Source organism: Oncorhynchus kisutch, linkage group LG20 (assembly GCF_002021735.2).
Source record: "Oncorhynchus kisutch isolate 150728-3 linkage group LG20, Okis_V2, whole genome shotgun sequence".
Classification (NCBI taxonomy): domain Eukaryota; kingdom Metazoa; phylum Chordata; class Actinopteri; order Salmoniformes; family Salmonidae; genus Oncorhynchus; species Oncorhynchus kisutch.
Genome location: NC_034193.2, coordinates 51773489 through 51797087, shown reverse-complemented (window position 1 = coordinate 51797087; position 23599 = coordinate 51773489). Strand labels below are relative to the sequence as shown.

Sequence of the window (23599 nt, the reverse complement as noted above, 5' to 3'; positions counted from 1 at the left end):
TTTGTAACCTGACTTACAAAACACTGCCCTATAATACTGCTGCGAGAGGGAAGGAGAGAGAGAGAACAAGTAAAAAGAGAGAATGAGAGAGAGAGAGAAAGAGAAGAGTTAGAATAAGAGCAGGAGAGAGGGGAAGCGAGATGGGAGGGAACCAGTGTGACAGCCGGCCCCTGATTGGTCAGACTGCAGTGTGTGTTCCCTCAGTGGGCAGAGGATTAAGCCTATCACGTGGTTCCTTTAGCTCCTTTTCACACAAACACACCCACACACACAGCTGTTGAAATCTCTTTCTCCTCCGCTGCGGTCACAGCAGCCAAAGCAGCGAGAGAGTGGAGTGTGTGTGGCAGTCGAATCTGGGACTAGCAGCAACTCTGTTGTCTTCAGGCAGTTCATTTTTTGGTTTGGTCCAGGACCAACATATAGGATCAACTGGAGAAGGGAGACGAAGAAGCAGTGAACAGACTTTTTTTTCTCTCTCCTTCTCTCTCTCCCTCTTTTTATTTTTCATCCGCGTCCCGGTGGATCTACTCTGGGATTTCTAAACGAGGCGAGGAAGTAGACATGCGTTTTGACTGGCGTTTCTATTCCAGGTTCTGTCAGATTCACTGACTGAGTACAAGGGGACACAATAAGGTCAGTTAGCTAAGCGTGTTTCTTTGTGTGTGTCCTACTGACTTGACTATTCCTACTGAATCAAGTTTTTAAATTGGACTGAATTGAATGTGAAACCTATTTGAGCACTAAACTACGAGGTCAGTTAGCTGAAGCCCGTTTCTTTGTGTATGTTGTTGACTGTAACTATCCCTACTTCAACTACATGAGGTGACTGAACTCATTTCAATCTGTGAGCTGTGATTGGGATTTCAAGCTGTTTGTTCAACTGCCAATTTAAGGGTGAATTCCAGGCTTCCAGGATGAACACCCGTTGGTTGTGTTGCCTCTCTCTCTCAACATGCTTAGCACTGAGTCAATGGAGACTAGGTAGATTAGTTGTACTCATCAGCTAAACAGTAAGAATGCATACTGCCCAGTACACTAATATACTACCTAGAGGTCTGAAGAGTACAGCTTGTTCTCTGCTTACAGTGCATCGTCAAAGTTCAAGTTGAAACGCTTAACTGTCCAGTAAGGGTGGAACGGACGTTTCTGATTGGCTTGCATGGCTCGGTTACAGCCACAATCCAACCTGGCCAGGCCTACGTAACTTAACTTCACAGCAGCCACGTCATAGATGATGTATATTACGTGGTTACAACGCCATGCTTTCACTCGTAGATTATTCAGTGGGGTTTTGTGTCCTCACTCTGTTTATTTTGAAAGCGCACACACACCCCGCCCACCTACAATGTGTACGGCCACGCAGCACAGTAGATAGCCATCTATAATTAGTGTGTGGGATTGTTTCCTGGTATTGTTCCCGTACGGTCGGCAACGCGACCCAAAAGCCTCACCCTATTAATAGGGGTGATGGCTAAAAGAGAGGCCGTAGAATCCAGCAGGCATGATAACAAATCGTAAAGAGGGGATGAGGTGTGAGAGAGAGAGAGAGGGAAACTGTATATAGACATAATATAACATTTGAAATGTCTCTATTCCTAATGTTCACTTTGTTTATATTGTTTATTTCACTTTGGTTTATTATCTACCTCACTTGCTTTGGCAATGTTAACATATGTTTCCCAAGCCAATAAAGCCCCTTGAATTGAGTGGGGGGGAGGAAGAGGTGGGGACACTGTAGCAGGATAGGTGTCAACAGAAGAGAGGAGGGGTAAGGTGTGTAGGACTGTATGGAAAGTATTCTAATCTGTCCTCCCTGCTGGAGTTAGTTCAAGGCTAAATGTCATCCTGACATGAGGTGAGGTAACTGGAGTAATGAAGAGAGAATACCACTATGCACATTTGTGATTTATTCGGGCTTCCTGGATAAGCTTTAGTTTCAGTCAAAGCGTTGACCTTTCCTCAGACCACACTCTCCTCCACATAGTGACACATTATGTCTGAAGCCGTGGAAGGGATGTGTTGTGGCCGGCGGCGGAGCAGTAGGCCAAAGGTTGAAAGGTCGATAGGTCAGAGATTGCTGTTACTTTGCTTCAGACAACCAGTCGAGACCAACCGGATAACAGTCACAGTCTGGTGCTCCTTAAGCAGTCTCTTGAGTCAAAACGGTCTTTTGCGGTCAGCATGGTATGCTTCCCCTGAGTAGTTTATATTTATTTATTTATTTTGTTGATCAATTTGATCTGACAAAGCTTTGTCGTCTGTCAACAGAGACACAAGACTGAAATAAACTGCTTTAGGTGTTGCCTTATTGACAGTCCAATCGTGTCAGTGTTTTTTAATTTATTTTATTCTAATTCGTGTGAACTCACCTTTGACCTCTCACTCCTTAACTCTGGTTCCTGAAACTAAATGTCATGCTGTGTGAAACTCCCGCCGGGTGACCCGAGTGACGGGAACGTTGGGAAGGAGACAAAGGGAACATTGAGGGCGCAGGAGGGAGCGCTCTGGGAACTGGGCATCTTGTGACTGGGTACTGAGCAGGGATACTGCTGTCCTGTGTTGATCTGGGTCTGTGGTTGTGTTGTGGTTTTACGGGAAGCCTTGTGTTGTAAGCACTGACCGAAGTGTGTGTGTGTGAGCCTGTCTGCTGCTTCTATTGTGGTTGTGTAGATATTCAATACACGTTGGGATACCTCGTGAAAGAGGTGTGTGTGCTTAGCTAGTTCTTCTGTGGTTGTGCGGTTATTCCATTCATACTGGGGGACTTGTGTTCGTAGCAGAGGGGGAGTCTGGTGTTGTCAACACTGGGGGGTAAAGGGGGGTGAGGGGCTGTGCAACTTTATTTTGGCAACTCCACAGCTGTTAGGGATTGACCCCAGAGGATTGCAGTCATCCAGCAGGTCCTCTGCCGTTCTCACGTTCACCATGCTCTCTCTTTCTATGCCTTTCCCTCCCTCCCTCCCTCTTACTCTCTCACTCTCGGGATCTCATACTGTCTCTCTTCTCCGTCTCTACCTCTTTTGTTTTCATCTGTTTCTCCCAACCAACAGGTCCCTATCAATCCACTGCTAGTGGTTTCCTACAGTATAAGGCCTGTTTCTTTTATTCTGGTCTGGTCCCTCTCTCCCTCGTATCCCTACTCTGCATAGAATCTCTCTCTCTCTCATCCCTACTCCCCATAGAATCTCTCTCTCTTTCTCTCTCCCCTCTCCCTCGTATCCCTACTCTGCATAGAATCTCTCTTTCTCTCTCCCTCTCTCCCTCGTATCCCTACTCTGCATAGAATCTCTTTCTCTCTCTCTCTCCCCCTCTCTCTCGTATCCCTACTCCCCATAGAATCTCTCTCTTTCTCTCTCTCTCCCTCTCTCTCTCGTATCCCTACTCCCCATAGAATGACATATTGGCTGTATAACTGTCAGCAGGGTAGATGTAGTCAGCAGGGTAGTTGTAGTCAGCAGGGTAGTTGTAGTCAGCAGGGTAGTTGTAGTCAGCAGGGTAGTTGTAGTCAGCAGGGTAGTTGTAGTCAGCAGGGTAGTTGTAGTCAGCAGGGTAGTTGTAGTCAGCAGGGTATCTGTAGTCCGCAGGGTAGTTGTAGTCAGCAGGGTAGCTGTAGTCAGCAGGGTAGCTATAGTCAGCAGGGTAGTTGTAGTCCTAAGGCCTGTGTCTTTATAGTTGGCTGTATAGTAGCCTGTCTGCCCTCTGCAGTTTCATTCAATAAACCAGGGCATGGCTTTGGGAAAGGGTGAATTTAATACACACACGCAATCACATACAGACACAATGATACCACACTCACACACACACACAGAGGGGGTGTATTGAATGTGATGTTATGTAACCTTCAGGGAGAGTTGTCCAGCTGCTTTGACTTGAACAGATTCTTCTAGCTGGGATTTTATTAATGTCCATGTAAATTACAGAGTGGAGGATCGGAGGGAGGGAGGGAGGGAGGGAGATGAGGGGGAGGGAGGGAGGGAGAAGGTTGGTTTGGAGTTCTGCCATAGAAGAAACATAAGTGTTCCAATGTGTGATGATTCAGCTGATAAAGAGAGTCATGTCAGCTCCAGCCAAGCCTAAGTGGAGCAGTGGCTTGATATCAAGAAGCTGACCTTGTTGACCTTCCTAAATGTCATACAGGTTAACATAAAAGTCTCATATACTGTAGTCCTACATTACAGTCCATATTATATTAGACAGGATATTAAGTCTCATATACTGTAGTCCTACATTACAGTCCATATTAGACAGGATAGTAAGTCTCATATACTGTAGTCCTACATTACAGTCCATATTAGACAGGATAGTAAGTCTCGTATACTGTAGTCCTACATTACAGTCCATATTATATTAGACAGGATATTAAGTCTCATATACTGTAGTCCTACATTACAGTCCATATTAGACAGGATAGTAAGTCTCATATACTGTAGTCCTACATTACAGTCCATATTAGACAGGATAGTAAGTCTCATATACTGTAGTCCTACATTACAGTCCATATTAGACAGGATAGTAAGTCTCATATCCTGTAGTCCTACATTACAGTCCATATTAGACAGGATATTAAGTCTCATATACTGTAGTCCTACATTACAGTCCATATTAGACAGGATAGTAAGTCTCATATCCTGTAGTCCTACATTACAGTCCATATTAGACAGGATAGTAAGTCTCATATACTGTAGTCCTACATTACAGTCCATATTAGACAGGATAGTAAGTCTCATATACTGTAGTCCTACATTACAGTCCATATTAGACAGGATAGTAAGTCTCATATACTGTAGTCCTACATTACAGTCCATATTAGACAGGATATTAAGTCTCATATACTGTAGTCCTACATTACAGTCCATATTAGACAGGATATTAAGTCTCATATACTGTAGTCCTACATTACAGTCCATATTAGACAGGATAGTAAGTCTCATATCCTGTAGTCCTACATTACAGTCCATATTAGACAGGATAGTAAGTCTCATATACTGTAGTCCTACATTACAGTCCATATTAGACAGGATAGTAAGTCTCATATACTGTAGTCCTACATTACAGTCCATATTAGACAGGATAGTAAGTCTCATATACTGTAGTCCTACATTACAGTCCATATTAGACAGGATATTAAGTCTCATATACTGTAGTCCTACATTACAGTCCATATTAGACAGGATATTAAGTCTCATATACTGTAGTCCTACATTACAGTCCATATTAGACAGGATGGTAAGTCTCATATCCTGTAGTCCTACATTACAGTCCATATTAGACAGGATGGTAAGTCTCATATACTGTAGTCCTACATTACAGTCCATATTAGACAGGATATTAAGTCTCATACTGTCTATTTAAATTGCAGCGTGGGAAACCCTGCTGTAGGATGCACTATTGGCCTTATTTGGCTCTCCTGTTGTCATGACAATGTTGTAAACTCGTTAACTCATGTCATCCCCCTAAGCCATTCCCCTCTCAGGGTCACAAGTGTCAGCTCATTGGTCAGCTGGGCATGGCATCGGAATGTTCAGCGTGCACTTGTCTCCGGTGTCATGGCGATGGCCTATTTGGTCAGACTATCAAACAACCTGTCACTACATTGGCTTTGAATCTATGTAGTCTTTCACTTGTAATAGTACCAGTCAGTTAGTATATAAAAAAGACTATGTACACACATGATATACCTACTGGAGTTTGGCTCAAACATGTAATGTACCTACAGACAGACTGGTACTATGGACATTAGCTCTTTGAGGGAAATGTATTAATAGTGTCTTACAATAAAGTCATTAAGCGATCATTCATCTTGCTTTGTGTCCGTACAAGGTCCCCTACTGTAAGTTAAAACTATTATAGCAACACAGAGGGGAACTTGCAGGAGGCTGAAGTAACCACTGTCGTGTCTTTGGCATTATTAAAGTGAAGACTTATTTCATCAAATCAATTCTCTGTAGTTATTATTACATGATTAAACTAACTTACTCATGTAAATATAATTAACCAGTGTGACGCACTTAGGCGTGGTGGGTGCGGAGTCAGGGGCCGGAGGCTGAAGGTACGGAGAAGGGCGTTTCAATTGGCACAGGGAAAATCGTAAACGCCAAAACAATGGGTGCACATACACGATAACCCAAAACCAGGACGTAACAAGTCCGAAGAAAACCCCAAAACTAAACACACTACCACACATAAACACAGTGAAGAAAATAAGCCCGTACAAAGAGCAGGCGGGTCATACCGACTTAAATAGCACATCTAAAAACCTAAACAAGAAACGGGTGTAACCAATAAGACAAAACCAAGGGAAACGGGATCGGTGGCAGCTAGTAGACCAGTGACGACGACCGCCGAGTGCCACCCAAACAGGAAGAGGAGCCAACTTCGGTAGGAGTCGTGACAACCAGGAAGTCGGGGCACCAAGGAAAATCTTCAGATTACAAAATTATAATTTCCCTAAAATAACTTTTCTGATATTTTAATATCTGACCAATTAGTCTTCTAATTAATGAATCATTCTTTACCTCACGTTAGTCTCATTCCAAACGTCGAAAGTTGTTGGTTATCTGTACGCACCCAGTCTTTGCTATGAATAATCCATCCATCAATTTTCTTAATAATTTATTTACTAACTAAATAATCACAGAAATGCATAAACAAACAACAATATATATGGTTACAAGGAAATGATAAGGGAAGTGGGTGTGGAATGAGAAGGCCGGGAAAGACGAGAGTCACTACACAGCTGATAATTATAATAATTGAAATGCTAATCCTTTGCACATGAATGCTCACTCATTCAGGAATAATTGCAATCAATATATATTTACGCTTAGTGTGTCGTCGTGATCTCTGTTAGAATCGTCCGTCTTTCTGTTGGAAAGTTCATGCGCCCATCTCTCTCTTCCACAAAGTCTTTGGTTACAATGGATACTAAAAATATTTAATTTTCATGAAATCACAAGTGCAATATAGCAAAACCCAGTTTAGCTTATTGTTAATCCACCTGTCGTGTCAGATTTCAAAAAAGCTTTTCGGCAAAAGCATACCAAGTGTTTATGTAAGGACATTTCTCTAGGTAGACAAAACATTACAAACAGCTAGCAGCCAAGTAGATTGGTCACGAAAGTCAGAAAAGCAATAAAATGAATCGCTTACCTTTGATCTTCGGATGTTTGCACTCACGAGACTCCCAGTTACACAAATGTTCCTTTTGTTCCATAAAGATTATTTTTATATCCAAAATACCTCCATTTGGTTGGCGCCTTATGTTCAGAAATCCACAGGCTCGAGCGGTCACTACCAGGCAGACAAATTCCAAATAGTATCTGTAAAGTTCGTAGAAACATGTCAAACATTTTTTATAATCAATCCCCAGGTTGTTTTTACAATATATAATCGATGATATTTCAACCGGACTGTAGCTTCTTCAATAGGAGAGAGAAAATGTAAAACGCTGCTGGCACCCAGCCATACAATGACGCGATGTGATCTTTCTCGCTAATTTTTCAAAATAAAAGCTTGAAACTATGTCTAAAGACTGTTCACACCATGGGGAAGCCATAGGAAAAGGAATCTGGTTGGAGCGAAGGCAGGCAATGGAACAGAGAGCTTTCAGAAAAAACAGCACTTCCGGGTTGGATTTTCCTCAGGTTTCCGCTTGCAATATCGGTTCTGTTATACTCAGACAATATTTTGACAGTTTTGGAAACTTTAGTGTTTTCTATCCTAATCTGACAATTATATGCATATTCTGGGCCTGAGAAATAGGACGTTTCATTTGGGTACGTTTTTCATCCAAACATCAAAATACTGCCCCCTACACTCAACAGGATAAAGAGAATTGGATTCTCTTTCATTAAATAGTTTAAAATCACATGACATAATTTCACAAATAGTTTAATCTTTACTCGTTCATTTTATGCAATAATTAGATGCGAAACTCATAACAGAGACTCTTGTATAAACAGAGTTATGGTAATGTGGCTGTATTGTCTCTCATGAGGTCACAAACATTACACAAAATGGACCGGTCGTAGCTGGATTCTCCACCGACCGCTTACACATTCTCCAAAACATGGATATTGTTCAGTTCTCAAGTTCTGTGATGTAGAAGTTCCTTTGTTCTACTGTGAAGCTTTCTCTCTCTATACTGCGTGAGGGAGAGAGTCTCCTTCAGGAATTTACGACCTGAGATAACAGAACCTGGGTGTAAGAGTGAGAGAGGGGGAAGGCACTTGCTATACCCAAAGAGGGCCACGTCATGACACCACCAGTCTATGCAGTCCCATTGAAACACGCACACAGGGTTGGGTCCAGACTACAGGGTAGCCCAGTGCTGTGCGTTGTTCAACACACTGGGTCGGATCCAGACTACAGGGGAGCCCAGTGCTGTGCGTTGTTCAACACACTGGGTCAGATCCAGACTGCAGGGTAGCCCAGTGCTGTGCGTTGTTCAACACACTGGGTCGGATCCAGACTACAGGGGAGCCCAGAGCTGTGCGTTGTGGCTCTTAATCTGAAACATCTTGTTAAATTCCATTAGACCTGAAGGATCAGCTTAGCAACACAGAGCAGCAAAGAAAAGAAACTACCTTCTCTCTCTCCATCCATTTATTCCTCCATCCCTAACTCCTTCCCTGGTTCAAATCCAAGGGATAGAGGACTTGGGCAAAAAGAGACGGAAAGAGAAAGGAAGGGAAAGAGACAGGGAGAAAATAAAGGGAGGGAGAGAGAGAGAGTGAGACTGCAGGTACAGTAGATCTTTCTCTGCTGCTAGGGTAACCCTCTTAAGTGGCCTGCGGTCATGTGACTGGAGTGATTGGTAAACAATCCCAGCTGTAGAGATCTCTCGCTTTCTCGCTCAATTCAATTCAATGTTTTTTATTGTCATGGGAAACATATGTTTACATTCTCTGTCTCTGTCTGTGTCTGTGTGTGAAAACAGTTCCAGCTGTAGAGGTCGCTCTCTGTTGGGTGGAAACCTCAAGCCATCTGGTTGAGGCCAGCCTGCTCTCTACCCCTCCCATCTCTAATACTGCCCCTCCCATCTCTAATACTGCCCCTCCCATCTCTAATACTGCCCCTCCCATCTCTAATACTGCCCCTCCCATCTCTAATACTGCCCCTCCCATCTCTAATACTGCCCCTCCCATCTCTAATACTGCCCCTCCCATCTCTAATACTGCCCCTCCCATCTCTAATACTGCCCCTCCCATCTCTAATACTGCCCCTCCCATCTCTAATACTGCCCCTCCCATCTCTAATACTGCCCCTCCCATCTCTAATACTGCCCCTCCCATCTCTAATACTGCCCCTCCCATCTGTAATACTGCCCCTCCCATCTGTAATACTGCCCCTCCCATCTGTAATACTGCCCCTCCCATCTCTAATACTGCCCCTCCCATCTGTAATACTGCCCCTCCCATCTCTAATATAAGGCTTAACCTCAAGGCGATCTGCATGCTTCCCATCTGGACCGGTTCATGCATATATTCTGACTACATTTTGTGACGTTTTGGTCTTCGGTAACAGTTTTTTTCCCGGCTGTTTGTACACACAACTATTTTTCTCGAGGCAGGCCGAAGAGAAATATTGCACCGAACAATTTAGTCACATGTAGAATTGGGTGACTAAGATCTCCTCAGCAGAACCGTCAAAATGAATGACAGTTCTTGAGTTATCTTAGATGAATTCAGACTATTTTGAGGAAGTGTATACTGGCTACGGCATTTCAAGATGGACAAACGGTACTATTGCCGATTTTTGCTTTTTCAAGCGTAGGTCTTTGAAGAGAGTATGTGAGCACACTCTCCTCGGCGCCAGCCGAACCGAAGCATTCGGAAGCCTTTAACCTCCACAGCCACGCCGCAAAGCAACCTGGGAGATGGTTTCTTACACTCTGTCTCGTTAGTTGATCTTTCCAATTCATTCCGTCATTAAATCCATGGCCCTTTTGCAGACGTTGTTGTGCTCTCTCCTTCATTTGGCATGGCAACAAGTGGTTCAGGAGAGTCAATAACACATGACGTACTATAGCTGTTTCCAACTGTTGTGTGTTGTCATGCCAACTGGAACAGGGTGAGGCAACAGTCAAGGGAATGTATTCACTAACCCAGTCATGACCCTGATGGGCGAACAAAAAATGAGTCTTTCTCTCTCTCGTTCGCTTTGTTTGTCTTTCTTTCCCGCTCTGGAGCGTGTTCCGTATAGATAACTGTGTGTGTGTGTGTGTGTGTGTGTGTGTGTGTGTGTGTGCGTACGATGGAAACAAAAATCTGTCCAGAGTCAGAGCGGGTCCTGACTCCTGTTGCTGGCGTCAGATCATTGGCCAATCACAGAGCAACGTTTCCCACAGCAGACGACCTGATAAGATGAGCATCCTCTTCCTGCTTGGCAGACACGTTGCTGTTGTTTCCTCTCTGTCCGTCTGTCCCCTGTGGGACATGTCACTGTCACCTGTTATCCTGTACGTCTATCTGTTTATCTCTCTGTTTGAAGAGTAATGTCATAGGAATGGCTACTTCAGAAAAGGTCATAGTCAAGTGAATTGACTTTGTGTTGACACTTGACCTGGGGCTCTGCATACTCATGTCCCACAGTCTGTTTAGCATGCAGTTTGGTTAAAGTGACTGGTTGCTGTTCAGAGGATTTCACTTATTTTGCAGTGAAAGTCCTATTTGACTTGTCTGTTTGCCACTAGTTTGGATTTTTTTAAAGTCAATGGTTCATGCTAGTTTGGATTCCTTTTAGTTGGAACAGTTGTTGCCCACAGGAATAGACTTAGTTTGTGTACCTTCATAACTTTGGGCTCTGCATCTGTGCTCAATAGTAGTTTGCAACAGGACTTAAAACTAGTGTTTTCCCACAGTCTGGCAAATTAGTCTTCTGCAGAATAAATGTTCCCTTTGGGGTGATAAACCTTTCCACCACTAAATGGGAAGTTGGGAACTACATGTTCTGGACTTGTTTTTCAACATATCTGTCCTATTTCCATTGTTTTTCAACATCTGTCCCATTTCCATTGCGTCTTTTAGTTTAGTTCAGTGTAAAACCGCTGTCACACAAAGCAATTTGGACACAATTACTGTTGCAGTTACAGGTTGCAAGTGACATTTTCTCAAGCAACTTGAATGATGCAACTCAAACTGTCAGATCTCTATTCTAAACCTCTCTCTCTCTCTCTCTCTCTCCTTCCAGTGAGAAGCTGAGCTCGATCAGAGCAGCGTAGGAAGCAGGCATGAGCGCAGGAGGCCATCACGCCGTGGTGACCACCCCTCCCACGCCCGGCGGCGGTGGAGGACCCGGTGGTCCTAAGGAAAGATACTTTGACCGCATCGACCCCAACGACCCCGAGTACCTGAGAGAGAGGAACATGTCACCTGACCTCAGACAGGACTTCAATATGATGGAACAGAAGAAGAGAGTCACACAGATACTACAGAGTCCTGTAAGTAAGAGAGAGAAAGCGGGGGGGGGGGGGTAGTGAGGAGAGTCACACAGATACTACAGAGTCCTGTAAGTGAGGAGTAGGACTGTGTGTGTGCTTTTTTGCCGGCGGCTGCCATGTCAAACCCCTTGGGGGTTAACACACTGATGTTGTGACAGAGACCACAGCAACACTCCAGCAGGCAGCAGACTGTTTCAGCCCAGCAGACCCAACATTACTGCCACAGTCTACCTACCACACCCTTCCACATAAACAGGATAGAATACTAGCCCTGCACCATATAGAATGGCCTCTGTTGTTATCTGTCAACTCTGTAGTCTGTTCTCCAAGCCCCTAAATCACTCAGATACACCTGCTTGTTTACCTGCAGGTATTGACCCAAGGCAGGACATGTCTGTAGCTCAGGTTCATAGCTTTTGGCTGTGTGTGTGTGTGTGTGTGTGTGTGTGCGCGCTGGTGTAGCCGTGTTCTATTTAAAGTGTTAAATGGGATCCACATTCAACACATGCCACGCGGGTTCTTTGGCGCGCTTTTATACCAGCTGTCGAGAGATCAGGAGACGAGCACAGAGTCTCTCTGCTTTAAACTTCACCTGTGTGTTTGGTGTGTGTCTTTTGTCTGAAAATGTCTATGTTGAAGGGTTGTAAATGTGTGTGTGTGTGTGCCTGCCTAGTTGAGAATGTGCGTACCTGTAACTGTGTGTGTGGGTGTGTGTTTTTGTTTTGATTGTGTGTGAGCCACAGCCAAAACCTATGAACTAATGACAGGTGATGTCCCGGAGGGCATATTGTTGTCATCTGTCTCATGTGGGTTAGCTGGTTCCAACACTAGTGTAACACTACTCTATCACAACAACAATAAACATCTCCCTCCAGCACTCTGCCTTTCCATCTCTTTCTCTCTCTCTTTCTCTCCTTTCTCTCTCTTTCTCTTACCCTCTTTCTCTCTCTCTTCTTTTTCTCTCACCCTCTTTCTCTCTCTCTCCCTGCATTCTCTCTCTATTTCTTGTCCTCTCTCTCGCTCCCTCGCTCTCTCTCTGAACATGGGGTTAGTTTGTTGTGTTACCAGTGTGTTTCAGGGGAGAGTGATGTCAGCTCATGTTTTCTCGAGACAGCCCATGAGAGAGACTATATTTAAAGACTGATCTAGACCAGAAGGAACTAACCATCTTGCTGAGCACAGCTGACTGGCTGTAATCTAGTGCTGCAGGCATAGTGCTATGTACACAATACCATATGGATAGAAGCTGGTGTATTCTGTAAGATGGAGGCTATTGTTGTTGTTGTTGTAATCAGCTTCAATAAGTAGGGCCATGTTTTCCCTGACCAGGTCACATCACCAGGTAAACAAACTGGTCTAGAGGACCCAGAGTTCTCCCTGACCATGTCACATCACCAGGTAAACTGGTCTGTAGGACCCAGAGTTCTCCCTGACCATGTCACATCACCTGGTAAACTGGTCTATAGGACCCAGAGTTCTCCCTGACCATGTCACATCACCAGGTAAACTGTTCCCGGCCCAGAGTTCTCCCTGACCATGTCACATCACCAGGTAAACTGGTCCAGGCCCAGAGTTTTTCCTGACCATGTCACATCACCAGGTAAACTGGTCTGTAGGACCCAGAGTTTTCCCTGACCATGTCACATTTTTTCTCTCCTGGATAGATCACGTAGTCAGGACAAACTCCTGGTCCTATAACAATGGGCCAATAGACATAGAGTGGAGAGAATAACTGTGCACTGGTTTCCTACGTGGTGTCATTTCCTCCCAGTCACACTAGTTCCTATGGAGTCGTGGGCTGTGTCTGAAATGACACCCTATTCCCTATATAGTGCACTACTCTTGACTAGGGACCATAGGGATCCCATAGGGCTCTGGTCAAAAGTAGTGCATTAAATAGGGTGCCATTTCAGACTCATTCCCTCCCAGTCACATGGCTGCATGGGAACAAGACTATAGGTCTATACGCGACCCATCTCAACCAATCAGATATGCACGTCTCGATCGGTGGAGCACAGCAAAGCTCACTAATCTGAGTGATTTAGTGATGCGGAAAATAGGGAAGCAGTGTGTGTGCTGTTGGGTTGTGTATATTTACTGCTACTGCGGTTTGGGAGAAGGAAGCAGACTTTTATTTCTTCTTCTCAGGCTTAAAATGACTGGATAATTTATAGAGCCTCCCGGACTCCAAACCCCTGTGAGAGGAAGTGTTTCATCCATGCTTTCTTTCTGTTGATGTTCTCTTCATAACTTTTAACATCTCGTTCTAAAGAACATTAGCATGCGTACTCTCAGAGGAACCTTTGAAACTCCAAACTGGAAGCTTTTCTGAGAGACTATCCCGTTTAGTTTGGCATTTAGATTATAAAGCAACATTTTTTTAGCTATGTTTTGGTTTATTTACGTTATCTCAACGTTGCCTAGCTAGCTTTTGGTTTGGCAGCTACGTTATCTCAACGTTGCCTAGCTAGCTTTTGGTTTGGGATTTAGGTTATAGAGCAGTATTGCTTAGATAGTTTGTGCTGACATTTACATTATCTTTCAATGAGAGACCGAGAAGAAGAGAGACGGGGAGACAGAGAGAAGAGAAAAATAGAGAGAGATACGGAGAGAGTGAGAGACAGAGAAAATAAGAGAAATAGAGAGAGATACGGAGAGATTTCAGCTGCACATTCAAGATGATGCTGTACTGAAGTATTGATGTTAGGTGTCGTGTCTTTGCCATCATTAAACTGAAGACTTATTTATCAAATAACTCTGTAATTATTATTACGCGACTAAACTGATGAATCATGTAACTGTAATTAACTAGGAAGTCGGAGCACCAAGGAAAATATTCAGATTATAAAGTTATAATTTTCCTAATATAACTTTCAGATATTTATATCTGATAATTTAGTCTTCTGATTAATGAATTCTTCTTTACCTCACGTTAGTCTCATTCCAAACGTCATAAATTGTTGGTTATCTGCACGAACCCAGTCTTCACTATGAGTCATCCATACATCAATTGTCTTCAATCATGTATTTACTAAGTAATTCACAGAAATGCATAAACAAACAGTAGATAGTTACAAGGAAATGATAACGGCATTTCCCTAGAGGGATAAACCGGTATCGCGGCTTGGTGGACACAAAGGGAGGTGGGGGTCGACTGAGATGAGACAAAGTTGATCATTATAACAATTGAAATGCGAATCCTTTGCACATGAACGCTCACTCATTCGGGAATAATTGCAATCAATATATATATATTTACGCTCAGTGTGTCGTCGGGATCTCTGTTGAAAAGTTTGTTTCTGTCGGAGAGTTTGTCCGTCCTCTCTCTCTCCCTCTCTGTCGTGGTTAGAATGGATAGTTCAGAGTGACATTCATTCATGTCGTTATTTTTTATTTTTATTATTTTTTTTACCTTTATTTAACCAGGCAAGTCAGTTAAGAACATATTCTTATTTTCAATGACGGCCTGGGAACAATGGGTTAACTGCCTGTTCAGGGGCAGAACGACAGATTTGTACCTTGTCAGCTCGGGGGTTTGAACTCGCAACCTTCCGGTTACTAGTCCAACGCTCTAACCACTAGGCTACGCTGCCGCCCCAGAGAGAGAGTGAGTTATAGAATAGATGTTTCGGCGGTTGTCAGTCTTCGCGTTCAATGATACCGAATTCCTAGCTGGAGACTAGTAATTAATATCAAAGACTTGTTCTTATTCTGTCGGTATCGATAGTCTAAGAGTTTAACCACGTGGTATGGTTAAAAGATTCAGCCATCTACTCAAACCTTAGCTTATACTCAGGTTTATGTTCTCCTCTCAAACCTTGGCCCTATCGTTATCGAGGTAAGCTGGTCTCAACCTTAGTCCTCTCGTAATTGAGAGAAACATGGTCTGGTGATAGAAAACCCGGGTGGGGGTTTCATTCGGAAGAGCAGAAAAGGGCCTGTTCCAGGATGCCCGACCATAACTGTGCTCATGGGCGGTCCTCTGATTTAGTTAAACTCCAAAGGGAATTGAAGTTTCCTTCATTAAACAGTCCAAAATCACAAAAAGTATCATCCTCACTCATTCATCTTATACAACAATTAGATGTAAGCCTCATAACTGAGGCTATTATATAAACAGTGTTATGGTAATGTGGCCATATTGTCTCCCATGAGTTTCACAAAATTGTACCAAACGGAACTGTTCGTAGCTGGTTTCGTCAACCAATCTTTTATACCTTCTCCAGAACATAAATGTTGTTCGGACCTCAAGTTCTGTGAGGTGGAAGAAATTCCTTTGTTCTCTCTGAAAACTCACTCTCTCTCTGTCTCCTCATGGCCACAGTATAATCTCCTCCAGGAATTTACGACCTGAGGTCGCAGCAGCCTGAGTGTAGGAGACAGAGAGAGGGGGATAGTGATCGCTGTACCCAAAGAGGGCAACGTCATGACATAGGCTAGGCAGTACAAACCCCCAGGGGGTACAAAACCCCAGGAAAGCGCTGGTCAAAAGTAGTGCACTGTATAGGGAGTTGGGTGCTAGCTGGGATGTACAGTATTTCTATTGGTCTGCCAGACAGTTCCTCCCTGCAGGCAGTGTTGCAGCTGGAATGGGGGACCGATTTTTACTGACGCACACGTCAATAGAATTGATTGGCTGGCACTTGCTCTCTCGGTCTCGCTCGCTCGCTCGCTCACTCTCTCTCTCAATTCAATTTAAGGGCTTTATTGGCATGGAAAACGAATGTTAACATTGCCAAAGCAAGTTAACATATCTCTCTCTCTCTCTCCCACCTTGCAACACAGTCCACATGAAAGAGTATCATTGTGCTCACTAAACTAGCAAGGCTGTTGGGAGTGTGTCTAGTTGTAATTACAGGGTATTCTATGATTCACTTGGACCATGGTGTGTGTGTGTGTGTGTGTGTGTGTGTGTGTGTGTCTTTAACTGTGAGTATTTATTTGACCAGATTGTGTGTCTGGATGGGGTAGTGGTGTCATTAAAACTGTCAGTGGTGACATAAAACCCTTTCATCACCTCCCATCACACACAATACGCGCGATAGCAAACCCAGCTACAGTCATAAGTGTCTGTTGTCCTTTCCCACGCTACAGGGTTCAGCTGCATCCCAGCGCTCTTACCTGTCTGTCAGCAGCCCTACACTCAGCAGGAAGAGGATCATCCCAACAAATAGATAGTTGAATGCGAGGCTGATTTCTTTTAACAACACGTTAGGTAATACAGAAATATTACATACTGTAGATGTGTAACATTTCTACACGGAAGGCTTTAATATAGTGCTGTTTATGGCTTTGTCACACAAAATATAAGCCTTTATTCTGATACGATTAAAAGGGAGAGTCTTTGGAGTGTGTCCTCAAAGAGATTTCTTTCTCACAGTGACAGCTATTGGACCAGCTCTGCATGTCTTAATAATGAGAGAGAAGCTCAAAGACTATATTAAAGACACCATTTTGAAAGATGAATATCTCTTTGTTGTGAATGCACACGGAATCCTCTCTTCCTAAGCCTGACCGTCCAACCAATCACACACGTCCTCCCATACGCTGCAACCAATAACTGGAGAGACGTAGCTCGTGGAAGTGGGAAAGCGCTCTGTGACCGTGGCTTGGCTTTTCAGTTTAGTGCTGTTTTTTTCTCAGGCAGGATGGTGGACAGCTATTCATGTCAAGAGAAGGACCTCAGGCCAGCTTGATTAGATTTGGGCTCTGGCTGTTTGTTTCAACTCAATGTTAGGACAGTGTTATGGCACAGGGTTGCCTTGTGGGTTTAAACACACACACACACCACAGCAGCTAACATGCTCTTCCGTGAGCTGTATCTGTGTTTTATTTTAGTCTCTCTGCAGAGGATTAGAGGGTCGAAAAACGTATGATCACATCCACTTTAATCTGTTAGATGAAGGTGATGGGGAGGAAATCCCTGCCGCTCAGCGTTATAATCTGTCTTTGAACACATCACAAGCTCGCACACTGCAAATGCCTGCCACAGTGTGTGTGTGTGTGTGTGTGTGTGTGTGTGTGTGTGTGTGTGTGTGTGTGTGTGTCATACACACGTGCAGGCCTTTCCAGTAAATGACTATTAAGACTGATGCAGATTCAGAAGTAATGAAGGCAGTTGTAATCAAGTCTCGCACACAGGATCCCCCCCCAGGCCTGATAAATAGAATCATGGGAACAGTATGGAGTTTATGACAAGTCTTTTCACTCCAGCCTGTAACAGCACAGTCGACAGTATAATAGAAAAGTCCAGAACAAACCTCAAGCCCAGCAGACACCCTATCCACATCCGCACCACTGCAGTGCAGCAACCAGACCTAGCCAAAACCGTCACTATGGCAACAGGGCCCGAACGACAACGGAATGTTTGGCCTCGACTCAGAACCCCTAGAGTTATACTGTCTCTGTGTTCTGTTCTGTGTTCCCAGGAGATGCTGTAGAGATTTTACAATACCACCCCCACAAGGGGGGAAATGAATCGACCCGATCCCATCCGCAAACAATAATGGACTATCCCATGGGGCCAGCCGGCTGGGGGGGGTTAAAGAAGAGTAGACGGTCAGAAATGTTTTGTGTTTAGGGCGAGACTCTGATTCTATACCCAGGCTGTTGTGGAGCTGACTACTGTTATGCAAGTGTGTGTGTGTGTGTGTGTCTGTGAGACATGGAATAAAAACATTAATATTGGATGTGTTCCTATTTAGGAAGTCATTGTACTGAAATGGTGTCACGTCCTATTTCTTCCCCCTCTCTGAATCTTGTTTTTAAGAGATGCGCTGTAAGACGTTTATAAGAGTTGACCCAGGTCACTAAGTAACGGAACAACGGTTCCTCTCTTGCAAAAGCAACAATTGCAACATGGTGGCCCATCCCGTTGTCAGTTAGTCATTCTATACAGTCTTTCAAGCTATTACTTGTTTATTACAATTCCATTTATTGGCTTTTGATATCTTTTTATAGTATATATAGCTAACATTCTATATGTAATAGGGATTTTTCTGATTGTGTTTCAGTACATCAAGACTAACTGTGCTATTGTAAACAGTTTCTCTCTCAAATTATAGTGTTGTTTTTATAAAGAGATCATGAGATGTAATGGGATATCAAAGTTATTGCCTTAGTAACTCTTGTACCGAGGTTAAATCTAGTCAACACTGTGGTAAATCTAAGCCCTGCTGTTGAAGAGTGTGTGGGCGGTGTGTTTGTGTGTCTCGCCCCAGTTCCCTTGATCCTCAGCTCTACCTGTCCTAGTTCCAGTTGTGGCAGTGCTTTGGAAGCAGCACTGGGTCAGTCAGGAAGGGAGGTGAACAGAGAAAGAGATGGAGAGGAAGAAAAAGAAGACTGAATGGGGTAAAGAAGGGTGTGTAGCAGTGTGTGCCTGTATCAGTACTGCTGTAAGTAGTGCAGGGGGGACTTGAGGATGTGGAGATTACAGAAGGATAGACCTCTCTGTCCCTGGTCAGCCAGCCAGTTTAGACCAGTCAGTCAGTCTGGATTTACTGAGAGAGTGACACCCACGGACCTCCAGTCTAATCTGTGATTAATGTTTCTCTCTTCTTCTTCATTTTCCCGCTCCCTCTCCTCGTCTCCAGGCCTTTAAGGATGAGTTGGAGGGGCTGATTGAGGAGCAGAAGAAGAAAGGCAACAACCCCACTGGTCTCCTGGCCCTCCGACAGATCGCTGACTTCTTCATGTCTTCATCCGTGGCTGGCTTCAGCACCTCACCCCTCAGTAAGTAGTAGTGTTGGTACGGCCTCTAACCCCCTTCTGTAAGTAGTAGTGTTGGTACGGCCAGTAACCCCTCTCAGTAAGTAGTGTTGGTACGGCCAGTAACCCCCCCCCCCCCCCCCCCCTCAGTAAGTAGTAGTGTTGGTACGGTCAGTAACCCCCCTCAGTAAGTAGTAGTGTTGGTACGGTCAGTAACCCCCCTCTCAGTAAGTAGTGTTGGTACGGTCAGTAACCCCCCTCTCAGTAAGTAGTGTTGGTATGGCCAGTAACCCCCCTCAGTAAGTAGTAGTGTTGGTATGGCCAGTAACCCCCCTCTCAGTAAGTAGTGTTGGTACGGTCAGTAACCCCCCTCAGTAAGTAGTAGTGTTGGTATGGCCAGTAACCCCCCTCAGTAAGTAGTAGTGTTGGTATGGCCAGTAACCCCCTCTCAGTAAGTAGGGCCCGTAACCCCCCCCTGTGAGTAGTAGTGTTGGTAGGGCCCGTAACCCCCCTCTGTGAGTAGTAGTGGTAGGGCCCGTAACCCTCCTCAGTAAGTAGTGTTGGTAGGGCCCGTAACCCCCCTCTGTGAGTAGTAGTGGTAGGGCCCGTAACCCCCCCCCCTGTGAGTAGTAGTGGTAGGTCCATTATGGCACGCCGTAGCAAAACATGTAGCAAAGTAACATGTTCTACAGAATATTTCTATTTCTTACATCACAGGAAGAAATAAACCTTACAGTAACAATTCTTATTGAATGTTCAGGTAATCCCTCCCTGTTTCGGGTCCGTTTTTCAGTTTTCTTCAGTTTGGTGCCTAATGAAAACAATCCTGGTGGTACGGCCCGTAACCCCCCTCAGGAGGCAGTGCTGTTGGTACAGCCCGTCACCCAGGCAATGCCCAACTGCCACTCACTGGAGCTGCATACCATACGATTGACTGTCAACTAGGCCAATATTTTTAACTCTATTGTTTTTGAAAAGTGGAGACTTCCAAATCTGTATAGACACACACACACTTGTTAGAACTCACGCTCATACACAGAAACACTATCAGTAGCCTGTCCCTCCTAGCTGACTCTGGAAAAGCCTGGCATATTTTGCTCTGTTTTCATCCCCTGTTCAGTCCAGGTTTCCACATGTGATATCTGTTTCCAATCATGCAATTACAGACCTCGGAATGTGGAACTAATGATCAATTACCACGACAACCACTGAAATATAGAGTCCTCAGTTATACCTCATATATCCCATAATATGTCCACATAATAACACCACTAATCTCAGTAACCAGCGGAAAGTTACGTAATTTGCTGTAATTTGTTGTAAATGAGGAATGAAAAGGATAAGATTGTCAAGTATTATTTATTACTTAGGAAATATGTGAAGTAAGATGATTGAATGATTTAAAATGTACTGTAACTACACAGCATTTTCTTTGATGTGAACATTGCCAGTGTCAAAGGATGGCTTGTTGCTATTTGTGTCCACTGTCCAGTGTAGAGCACCCTGTAGTAAATCAGTTGGTTAGATGAGACGAACCCAGATGTATTCTACCACTGTCTCGGATGGTTATTATCAGTTATTAACAACTGATCTGAAATCTGTTTAGTATCTTGTCTCTCTAAATAAAATATGTATTGAATGATTGAATTGGTTTCCTCTTAGAACAGTTGATGTACTTAGTAGAATGGAGAGAGCATGGTTTGTCTCCATTCTCATGCTGCAGGTAATCTAATATGCAGGTTGTGTGTATTGATTGTTAATGATTCATGTCATTATTCATATTGATAATTATACAGAGAACAAGAGAGCTATCAATCCCCACACTCAACAATAAAAAAAAACATTTTTAACCTTCTCTGCTTTGCTTTCTCTGCTCACCCCCTCTCCAGGCCTTGGAATGGTCACTCCCATCAATGACATGTATGGAGTGGAGTCTACCACTCTGGTGAAGGGGGAGAAGCAGACACGCTGCAAGCTGGCCAGCCTCTACAGACTGGTGGACCTGTTCAGCTGGGCACACTTTGCCAGCTCCTACATCACAGTAAGAAATAAACCTTGCACTAACCTCATTCAGAACTGTCATAACCGTGTCATAACTCATCATAAACCTATTCTGTAGAACTGTGTTTTGAGACATACTGCAAGCAGGTATGTGTCATCTGAGTTCTGTCTATCCCCTGCCTACAGGACTACCCTCAGGATGTGTTTTCAGGACACATACAACTGTGTGCCCGTCCTTTTGTTTGGGAGCAGTGTGTTTGAGCATCAGGTTCCTGAAGTTTTGTTTGTGTCAGCAGCAGCAGCACTGTGCAGTTTCAAGGTCATAACAAGGTGTTTTAACGTTGTTGTGTCCAGGTCCGAGTCAGCAAAGAGCAGGACCACATCCTCATCATCCCCAGAGGACTGTCATTCGCTGAGGCCTCCGCATCCAACCTGGTGAGTCCAATCACAACGCACCAGGAAGCACATGCACCCAATAACAAACAACCAACCAAGACGTGTGCTGGACTGTGTTCAGTAGTACCAAACAGGATAAAAGGTTTTGAAATGGAAGAGCAACTATCTCTGATATTGTCCAATAAGAATGCTCATTGTCCTTCTCCAATTCAAACCGTTTTATCCCATTTGGTCCTACTGAACACAGCCCAGGTTGGAGGTGTAGTCTGTGTGTTTGTGCCAGTAAGCCAATGTACTGCGCCATGTGGAGTAAAAGGTTTCTGGCAGCCCTTCTCATAAACCCAGCACAACAGCGCCAACACTTAATCAGCCGTCTATTTCCTTGAATTATTTGAGAGAGAACTATTGGATTAGCAGAAATCTATAATTCTGGCACAGAGGCTGACACACACACACACACACACACACACACTGGTCTGTGTTTAGTCAAGCCATGGAGGTCAGGGGAGTAGAGTAATGTGCTTGATATGGTGAATACAATGTTATCCTGCAGTTACATTACTGTACCTCTTCATTGGTGAGATTGGGATATTGCTGACTGTGGGAATTCCTACAGTATGTTACTTTTTGAAGAGTATTTTATCACTGACTCTTTGTTGCGTCTGTGATTGTCCATGTTATTGTCTGACTGGCTGCCATGTTATTACCAAAACCACCCTGTCTATTTGTCATTGTCTCTGGTCCAGTATCATGTCAGTGGTGGTAGTGAATGCTGGGTAATGTTGATGTCCTTGTCTAGTTTTGCTGAAGAACCGCTGGTGTTAGTTTCTCTTTCTACTTTCTCTTTCTTAGTTTCTATTTGCTGCTCTAAGAAGAAAAAAATGGTGGCCTCCCCTGTAGGACTCACTCACTCTCTCATTCACTCACTCACTATCTCACTCTCTCTCTCACTCTCTCACTCACTCTCTCATTCACCCTCTCACTCACTCTCTCACTCTCACTCACTCACTCACTCACTCACTCACTCACTCACTCACTCACTCCAAGCACCAGTTTCTGTGACACGTCAAGTGCATTGCAGGTGAACAATCAGAGTGAGTTGTTGACAGGTGGGAGTAACAGGCATCACTCAGCTCAACTGTCTGACAGGGTGGGGCTCAGACTGGATCAGTAACTTAGTAGAGAGAGAGCGCAGAGAGACCGAGACAGACAGAGGGAAAATCTCAATTGCATTCTCCTCTCTCCTCATCTCCTTCTCAAAACCTATTGGAGGAGAAAGCCAGAGCTCCCTCCCCTCCGACCTTCTCCTCCAATATGTTTTGAGAAGGAGACGAGGCGAGAGGACACGAGGAAAATGCAATTGAGATCTTCCCAGAGAGGAGAATAACTAGGCCAAATGTCATTGTGAAGAGATGCAGAACTCTTCACTCCGATGTTAACTTAGTGATGACTGAATTGAATGAAGAATGTTGGTAACTTGTATTTGGAAGTATATGTTTGGTTTCTCTTGGTCACAAACGGCAGAGTAACATTTAGAAACGTAATCTTTACTGTAGTCACACACACAGAAGCTTTGTCTCTGTGAGATGACTGAGACTACTATACTCCAGCTGACTACTATACTCCAGCGGACTACTATACTCCAGCGGACTACTATACTCCAGCGGACTACTATACTCCAGCGGACTACTATACTCCAGCGGACTACTATACTCCAGCTGACTACTATACTGCAGCTGACTACTATACTGCAGCTGACTACTATACTGCAGCTGGCTACTATACTCCAGCTGACTACTATACTGCAGCTGGCTACTATACTCCAGCGGACTACTATACTCCAGCTGACTACTATACTGCAGCTGACTACTATACTGCAGCTGGCTACTATACTCCAGCTGGCTACTATACTCCAGCTGGCTACTATACTCCAGCTGGCTACTATACTCCAGCTGACTACTATACTAGAGCTGACTACTATACTAGAGCTGACTACTATACTAGAGCTGACTACTATACTAGAGCTGACTACTATACTCCAGCTGGCTACTATAC

General features: G+C 44.1%; 1 protein-coding gene across 6 annotated transcripts in view; it reads left to right on the top strand.

Annotated features, from left to right (window-relative positions):
- Positions 1-286: 286 nt before the first annotated feature.
- Positions 287-23599, top strand: part of LOC109865328 (gamma-adducin-like) — a 41331-nt gene continuing 18018 nt past the window's right edge. For 2 of the 6 annotated variants that reach the window (XM_031798832.1, XM_031798829.1), the window contains exons 1-5: positions 287-633; positions 11191-11440; positions 19033-19171; positions 21037-21188; positions 21503-21583. In XM_031798832.1, coding sequence (XP_031654692.1) covers positions 11231-11440; positions 19033-19171; positions 21037-21188; positions 21503-21583 — 582 coding nt within the window. In that variant the 5' untranslated portion in view covers positions 287-633; positions 11191-11230. The remainder of the gene's footprint in view (positions 634-11190; positions 11441-19032; positions 19172-21036; positions 21189-21502; positions 21584-23599) is intronic. The other 4 variants (XM_031798831.1, XM_031798830.1, XM_031798833.1 and 1 more) reach the window with 3 other exon arrangements.